Source organism: Chrysochloris asiatica, unplaced genomic scaffold, assembly GCF_000296735.1.
Source record: "Chrysochloris asiatica unplaced genomic scaffold, ChrAsi1.0 scaffold00003, whole genome shotgun sequence".
NCBI lineage: Eukaryota > Metazoa > Chordata > Mammalia > Afrosoricida > Chrysochloridae > Chrysochloris > Chrysochloris asiatica.
The window spans coordinates 11,645,073-11,654,535 of NW_006408521.1; the positions used below are offsets into that span (position 1 = coordinate 11,645,073).

The window sequence follows — 9,463 nt, forward strand, 5'->3', positions numbered from 1 at the left end:
CAATGTAATGAAACAAGTTATATGAATTGTTGAATGTGAAACTGATGATGTGCCCTGTAAACTTTCACTCAATCCACAATAAAAACCTTAAATAATAAAAAAAAAAAAAGATAATGGCATGCTAAACTTTTTGGAGTCCCCATATAAATGGTGATAACTGAAGAAACATTTGGTGGTACCAAATCACACGATTTACAGGGTCTTGAATGAGGGGGTGCATCACAGAAGTATGAATGTGTGAAACTTCTTGTCTTTGTACAAAGTGAATCTTGTAATTATGTGTATGTTTTCCTGTGTGTCATATAGGAGGTGTTTCATGATATAATTCCAAGTGTGTAACTTATTTCCAGGTACAATACAGTATCTTTACATCAAGCATGCCATCTACCTATATTTATCAGCTGCTTTACTCCCTCCCCTCCCTCCCACAAGTGATTTGTTTTTGTAAGCACTATGCTAATTTTTTGGTACTCCTGGTGTGGCGCTATAGGACTATGAATCACAAGGCTGGCAGTTCAAACCCACCAGCTGCTCCTCAAAAACCCTATATGGGGTAGCTGAGTCAGAAATAACTTGTCACTTAACAACTGGCTAATTTCTGAGTCCTGGTGTCATACTGTAGGATAAGTACTGGACTGCTAACCACGAAGTTCAAACCCACCAGCGGTGCTTCTTGGAAACCCTACACAGGGTCACTATGAGTCAGAACCAACTCAACATCAACAGCACTTAGAAACAACAAGTTACGTTTTGGTGACAACAAAACCCCTAACAGCCAGGACAGGACAGTTGTGACCAGCTTTCCTTCAGTTTTTTTCTCACTAGGCAGCTTACTGTGGGCTGCAGAATGAGAAAAATCAAGAGTAAGAAGAGCCTCCTTTCTTGTGAAGAAGAAATCAGGAACAAGTGGGGTGAAAGCATTTACCTGTCAAGGGAGATTAGAAACTGGTGCAGAGAAGAATTGAACAACATTATGTGTAGCCATTGTAGGGTGCCTTTATGTTAACCCAAGTTTCCAAGTTTCACACACAAACTCCCATAAAATAACCAGTAGAACTATGCAAATGTAAAGTACTTGTGACCCAAGTTTGATGACAATGTAAATATGAATATGGCACCATTGTGGGGGTGGGACTATGCAAATAAGAACCCTAATATGGGCATTGGTCAGTTTCACCATTCTGTTAGGCTTAAAAAGGACCCATCTCAGAGGCAGGTAAGAGGAACCTCATTACTATCAAGAAAGAAAAGCCAGGAGTGTCGCAGCTCACTTATACCAGAGATCCCTTCGCTTAGCCTCCTCAACCTAAGACACAGCTGTGACATCAGAAATGGAGCAGTGGCAGCCAGGAGATCTGCAACGTAAACTGTGCACCTTTGGGCAGGAAACCTGCTGGCAGAGTGGGATGCCTCTGGTTACTTCATCAACAGAGTTATAAGAGCTTTGTAATATTTGCCTGAGCAGGGTGGCAGCCAGGCTAGAGGTCAGAGAGACATGTCTACAGGCATAGCTGAGAGAGAGGCTGTCCTGATCGAAGAAATATGCCCTGACCATTCCTGAATCTGAATTTTAACCTTCATGTTATCGAGAGTAAAACAACTCCATCTAAGACATTATTGTAACTACTGATTCCAACCCTTCCTGATTCTTCTGCCATCTACTATACAATCTTTCCTGCTCCTCCTTCTCCACTAGCCTTTTCCTTTTTATTCTTTACTATTCCCCCAGCAAACTCTCAAATGACCAGGCTATAATCAAATTATGCTTGCTGCTCCCACTGAAAGGAAACTGAGCTCTCCCAGCTTAATTATTCTCCGGTCACACATTTCACTGGTCACTTTGTTAGATCATATTTTACACGACCTTTTTTCTCCTCAGCTGTTCTGTAACATTTATAATTAATTCTCTTTTGTAACCTTCTCCTCCTTTGGCTTGGGTGACTTGACACAAGTGATTCTCCAGAGAGTGGGAGATAAAATGAGGAAGAGTACAGCCAAATTATCTGAAGCACTTTCTAATTGTATTCACTACTCCCAGCAACTCCCACATTTTCTGATTATTTCCTTTCTATGCTATTCCCAACTTCAATAGCTGTCACTCTTTCAAAATGGTTGTAACTAATTTATATTCCCACCAGCCATATAGATATTTTTATTTTCCATATTCCTGTCAACCTAAGAGATTGATAGTAGAAACAAATATAAAATCTTTTTCCTTTTCTCAGTTGATAATGTACTTTTTGAACTATTATAATTCTTACGAACCTGTCCATCTACCAATAAACAAAACATTGAGAAAAGAAAAAGCAGAGTCCTGTTCACCGACTTTATACTCAGGACTCTTTATCAGACATTTAGTTCCTTACCTCTCATTCAAGAGACCACTTGTTAGTTACATAAAACTCTTACCAGACTAGTCTGTGTACTGTCCCTTTAACAGGTTTCATTATCCCTATCCTTAGCATGCTCTTAATTTTCTTTCTACTATAAAATTTTCCTTTACTAACCTAGAGCCATCCTCAATTGCCTCAATCACTGATGAATGTCCCTTTCTTTAAAATGCCATCGTTAACTATCTATATGACCCACTAAGACAACCAGAATACACTACTTGATACTGTTGTTGTTCTTGTTAAGTGCTATTGCTCCCACCTGTCTCGGGTTTCCAAGGAGCAGCTGGTGGGTTTAAACTTCCAAGCTTGTGTTTCGCAGTCTAGTGCTGATCCTACAGCACCACACTTGGTATTATACTACATAATATGAAATATTTCAATTTTCCCCAACCATAGGCATTATGAAAGAGCTCTGGTAGCGTAGTGGTTACGAATCGGGCTGCTAACCTAAAGGTCGGCAGTCCGAAACTACTAACCCTTCCACAGGAAAAAGATGAGGCTTTCTGCTCCCGTAAAGATTTACAGCCTCAGAAACTCTGTGCAGGGTCACTATGAGTTGGAACCGACTCCATGGTACTTAACAACAACAACAATAGGCACTATGAGAGATGACTTGGTATCTAATACTTCACATACCTGACTATTTTTAGAATACTACTGCACAGGCAATTTTCAATAATTGGCGTAATGATTACATTCTATTCATAGATTACTTAAAATCTTCTACATGTGTGGCCCAAATCCTGGTGTGGCACTGTAGGATAAGCCTAAACTGGCAACCACAGGTCCACAGTTCAAATCCACCAGGTCTTCCTTGGAAACCCTATACAGGGTCACTATGAGTCAGACCAACTCGACAGCACACAACATGTGCGACCCCAGAGCTCAAAATAACCAGAGAGGGGAAAACAGAAAAATTACCCTTTAAAAGTCAAATCTCTGCTTTTAAAGATACTTAAAATGATACAACTGATTAATATTCTAACCTTAGAGTTAAACTGACTTTTAAGATTAAGGTGGAAAAGAAGTTATCTATGAAACTTCGTTTGGCCAATGTAAACACTCAAGTGGACAAACTGTTTAATCAAATTAACTTTTTTTTTTTAATCAAATTAGCTTGCTTTTTTTTTTTTTTTTAAATTAGACCGGTCAAACTTCCTGTAAAGTTATGAATTTGACTGATATAATACAACCTAGGCTTTCAGTCAACCATTACAATCAAATTTCAGGAACTATAAGTTCAAAACTGTCCAAATTATTTTTCAGATCTATACTTGCTGCAATACTTATGAGACTAGCTTTCATTTTGTATGACGTAAGAGTTAGATGAACAATGTTCAGCAGTCATTTATTTCTCACACTAATCTGTAGCATTTTAAAAGAATAAGATTTGTCCATCTTTTATTCTTTTCGCTGTAGTTACATACCATCAAGTCAGTTTCAACTCATAGTAATCCTGTATAGAGTTTCCTGAGGAACGGCTGGTGGGTTTGAACCACCAACCTTCCAGTTAGCAGTCTAGTGCTTACCCTAGAGTGTTACACCAGGACTCCACTTTTACCCTTAGTGCACTGTGAGTTCATGTGCTGACTACAAAGTCGCTTTGAAATGCAAGGTCAGCGGTTCAAGCTGACCAGCCGCTCCTCAGAAACTCTATACAGGATAAGTAGGAGCTCTGGTAATATAATGGTTATGAATCAGGCTGCTAATCTCAGGGCCAGCAGTTCAAAACTACCAGCTGTTCCACGGGAGAAAGATGAGGCTATCTCAGCAAGTCTCGGAAACCCTGTGCAGGGTCGCTATGGGTCGGAACCGACTCCACGGCACAATAATAACAACGATGGCTCAGAACCGATTTGAAAGCACTTAACAATAACATTACACCAAGTATTTGCTCTCAAGAGAAATCTAAAATTCATGAATATAAGCATCAAAAAGTCAGAACATTCTGAGGCTATTTAAAGACATTTTTTCAGGAATAGCATAAAAATGGCAGGGCAGCATCAGACTTCCTCATTTAAATTCATGGGAGAGAGACTCAAGATCAATATCAGCCCAAAGCTGGTTCCTATGAGGTGGAGGTCAGAGGTCAGACATACTTTCTCTCTCTACCCTTTTAACCAATTCTGACAACCAGCCTCCCTCACATGGTACTCTGTAACTTCTCTCCTGAATTTAGTAATTTGTTGCAGTGACCACACAGAACTTATAGACAATACTCACAATCACAATTATAGGGCTGGAGTAATGACAGGTCACACTCCAGGACCAGGAATAACTAAGGATACAGTTATTAAATCAAGACAGCTTCTTCTAAGATATGCACTCAAGCAACTCTCTCTTTGGGCCACTTCACCTGGGCTCTGCCCTGCCCGGAGCAAGTGTTATAAAGCTGTTTAGTTCTGCTAAACAGTGCTTTGAGGTATCCCATTCCAACAAGCCTCCTACCCAGCTCTCTCACTCTGGGATAGCTCTCTCACATCATGGGCCAGCAAGCCTACTGTAGCCACCTTGCTATGTGGCAGGGAAGCTCACCACTCCATTGTGCACAGGTCTCCTGGCTCTGTCACTGCTGTTTCTCTGTCACAGCTTCTGGTAGTGTCCAGTGCTACAGCTCTATCTCCTGGGTCTAGGAGGTTCAAGGTGCAAGGACACAGGTTCGATGGACATGCTCCACACCAGCTCTTCTTGATGGTGGTGAGGTCTCCTCTTCTTGCTCTCTGGGATTGTTTTTTTTAATCTAGCGGGGTGGCAAATCTGACCAATTTTTAACAAGGGTTCTGTATGCCTTATCTGCATGCTCACCTATCCCCTTCAAGGGTTTCAAGCCATTTATTTGTATTACTGGCAGGTTGTCCAATCCTCTTGGTGGACCACAGGATCTCATTTGTGTAGTCCCATCCAATCATTTTGTGCAAGTTAGAAAATTAAGGCTAGAAAGACAATATACAAATAATTCACTATACTCCAAGTACAGATGCAAACAAATATATCATCCTAATGAGGAATGAAACTGACTACATCTTTGGGAAGAGACAGTGGAGGAGATCAGGCAATATCATCAGCCAAAACTAGGCCAAGAGCCGACTGTGGAACACACCATCAACTGTTCATATGTAACTTCAGGCTGAAGCTGAAGAAAATACAATCAAGTTCACGAGAGCCAAGATAGAGCCTGGAACATAACCCACCAGAATGTGGACTCCTTAGTCGGAACTGACTCGATGTCACTTAACAACGAGGAATCAAATTGACTACATCTGTTAGAAGACATGGAGGAAAAGCTCCATATCATCAGCTAAAACTAAGCCAGGGGCCAACTGCTGAACAGACCATTAATTGCTTATTATGCAAATTCACACTGAAGCCTAAGAAAATTAAAACAAGTCCATGAGAGCCAAAATATGACATTGAACATATCCCAATTGAATTTAGACGTTGAACATATCCCAATTGAATTTAGAGATCATCTCAAGAACAGCTTTGATGCATTAGACATTAATGACCGAAGACCAGAAGAGTCATAGGATGACATCAAGAACATCACACAGGGAACAAAACAAAAGGTCATAAAGAAGACATAGTTGATGTCATAGGAGACTCTGAAACTTGGTCTCCAAAGTAGATATGCTGAAGCAAATGGAAGAAATGAGGAGGAAAAGAGCTGAACATAAAACATTTCAAAGGGCAGCTCAAGACAAGTGTTATAATGCAATGTACATAGACCTGACATTAGAAAACCAAAAGGGAAAAACATGCTCAGAATTTCTCAAGCTGAAAGAACCCAAGAAATTTTTTTTAAATCAAGCAATATTCAACGTGCCATATTGAACAGACAAGATACTGAATGATTCAGTAAGCATCACAAGACGGAAGGTATACACATAGTCACTGTAGCATAAAGAAATGGTTGATGTTTAATCATTTCAAGAGGTAACATACGACCAAGAAAAGGTAGTAACTGAAGGAAGAAGCCCAAGCTACACTAAAGGTCTGGGCAAAACAAATTGAAACCTTTCAACAAACTAATGTAGTACTCCAAGCGCTCACTCATATCTATGCCAAGAAATCTGGAAGCCAGCTACCTAGCCAACCAACTTGTGCCCATTCCAAAGAGAGGTGACTCAATAGAATGTGGAAATCATCTAATAATATCATTTGAAGATAATTCAAAACCAGCTGCAACAATACATTGACAGGGAACTGTCAGAAACTCAAGTCGGATTCAGGCGAGGAGGTGAGCTACGGATATCACACTGCTGACATCAGATGGATCTTGGCTGAAAACATAGAATGTCAGAATTATTTGTGCTTTACTGACTGTATAAAGGGTCTCAACTGTGTGGATCATGACAAGCTCTGGATAACATTGCGAAGAATGATTCCAGAATACTTGATTGTGCTCATGAGGAACCTGTACATCCATGAAGAAGCAGTCGTTCAAACAGAACAAACGGATACTGGTGGTGGTGGTTATATGCCCTTGAGTCTGTTCCGACTCATAGTGACCTTGTATAGGGGTTCCGAAGCTGTAAAACTTTATGGGAACACAACGACTCATTTTTCTCTGGCAGAACTGCTGGTAGTTTCAAACTTCTAACCTTAAGGTTAGCAGCCCGACTTGTAACCACTACGCTACCAGAGCTCTTTAAGGGGATAATAAAAGATTTAAAATCAGGAAAAGTGTGGGCCAATGCTGTATTTTTTAACCATATTTATTCAATCTGTGTGCTAAGCAAATAATCTGCAAAGTTGGATTATATGAAGAAAAACATGGCATCAGGATTGGAGGAAGATTTATTAACAAACTGTGATATGCAGATGATACAACCTTGCTTGCTAAATGTGAAGAGAACTTAAAAGTACTTATTGATGAAGATTAAAGAGTACCATCTTCTGTATGGATTGCACCTCAACGTAAAGAAAACAAAAATGATGATAGAGAAAAGACTGAAGTTATCAAGACTTCATTTTGTTTGGGCTACAATCAACCTTCATGGAAGCACAGCAGTCAAGAAATCAAACAATGTATTGCATTAAGCGAATCTCCTGCACAGGACCTCTTTAAAGTATTCAAAAGATGTCAGTTTGAGGACTAAACTGAGCCTGACCCAAGTCACGGTATTTTTAATAACTTCATATGCATGTGAAAGTTGGACAGTGAGTAAGGAAGACCAAAAAAGAATTGATGCATTTGGGTTCTGATGTTGGAGAAGAATATTGACTATACCATGGACTTCCAGAAGAATAAATGATCTATGCTGGAAGAAGTACATCCAGAATGGTTCTTAGAAGCCAGGATGGTGAGACTTAGTCTCTCATACTTCAGACATATTATCAGGAGGGACTAGTCCCTGGAGAATGACATCATGCTGGGTAAAGTGGAGGGTCAGTGAAGAAGAAGAACAGCATGTGAAGGACTGGCACAGTGCAGTAGGAATGGGCTTAAATGTTAACAAAAACTGTGACCATGGCATTGGACCAGGTAGTGTTTCTGTGTGCATAGGGTCACTATGATTAAGAGCAGCAGATGCAAAAATAAAAACTATAACTTACATTAATAATTACCAGCATTTTTAGTAATTCATTAATACAATTCATTTTTGTTTTCAAATTGTGTCCAAGATTGATTTTCAGCATCATCCACATTTCAAATATCATTCAAAGTGAAATGTATATAATTATTGAGGAAAGATCTTATTGTGTTGAAAAATTGTACCTTGATTTCCTTAATTTATAAACTAATAAAAATATTCTAATAAGGATATTCAAAACAAAATACTCTTTATTGTTTATCACTTTCTTTTTCTGATAAGACGCTATGAGTATAGTTAAAAACACCTTGATAAACTACAATACTTTTAACAGAACAATTAAGCGTGATATACCTAAAGACATCGTCACATTACTCTTATGTAACTTCTCATTAGTTTACAATTCTACTACATTGTTAAGTTTTGTGGGAAAATATTTGTTAGTCACAAGAAAAATGATCTTCAAGCATTTCAAGCATACCTGTTTTTGAGCTTCTACTTTTTGTTTTCTGGTTGGATCAATTGCATCTACCATCCATTTGATAGTAAAGTATGTTACTGCACCAAATATTGTCAAACGAAAAATTAAACCCACAACTTCATTCCGACTCAAGGGACGAGAAAAGGCTTCAGCATGTACCATCTTGATTGTTGTTAACCTTAAGAAACAAGCAAAAATGTCACTAAATTATGAGTACATTCATTAAAATCAAAAGTTGTTGTTACGTGGTAGCGAGTCAGTTGCGAATCACAGCAATCCTACGTAGGGTTGCTGAGGCTGTAAATCTTTACCGAAGCAAAAAGCCTCATCTTTCTCCTGAAGTAAATCAAACTAGCAAAAAAAACTAACTTCCAGTCAAATTCAGTATTACCCATTGTCATCAAGTCAATTCCGACTCATTCACTGTTACTCACCTTAATAATGTTTCATTTTAATAAGAAATGTATTTTTAAATGTAATTAAACAAATATATTTAAAGCATTCTTTGGAATACTTGGAGGGGCAGATTAGTAATTCAAGTTGATATAGCACTATAATTTTTAATGAACGTCCTTAAGAACTTACATAAGAATAATTCTATTTTAAAAATACAGCCAATCTGCCTTTAAAATATGGTTGATGAAGAATATTGAATAGACTATAGAATCCCAGAACAATAAACACATGTGTGTTGGAAGTAATCAAAATGCTCCAGAGCAGTGAGGAGGTGAGATGTTGTCTCTCATACTTTGGACATACTGCAAGAAGGACTAGTCCCGGAGGTCATCATGTTTGGTAGAGGAGAGGATCAGTGAAAAAAGGAGGAACACTCAGTGAGATGGATTGACACAGTGGCTGCAACGTGGGACTCACATACTGCAACAACTGTGAGGCTAGTGAGGATCTGGCAGTGTTTTGTTCTGTTAGTCAAGTGGCCGCTGTGAGGTGAAACTGACTCAACAGCACCTAAAAACAATTACTCTTTAAAGCAGCTTGTTTCAGAGTCTAGAAAAATAATAATTATAATATTAATCAAATTGAAGAAAGTCAGCCCA

The 9,463-nt window shown here is 38.8% G+C and overlaps 1 protein-coding gene across 1 annotated transcript in view; it reads right to left on the bottom strand.

Annotated features, from left to right (window-relative positions):
• The window catches only part of ATAD1 (ATPase family, AAA domain containing 1), a 57,020-nt gene extending 48,447 nt beyond the window's left edge, over nt 1-8,573 (bottom strand). Inside the window, exon 1 of the mRNA XM_006831117.1 lies at nt 8,409-8,573. Coding sequence (XP_006831180.1) covers nt 8,409-8,570 — 162 coding nt within the window. The 5' untranslated portion in view covers nt 8,571-8,573. The remainder of the gene's footprint in view (nt 1-8,408) is intronic.
• Nucleotides 8,574-9,463: the final 890 nt, after the last annotated feature.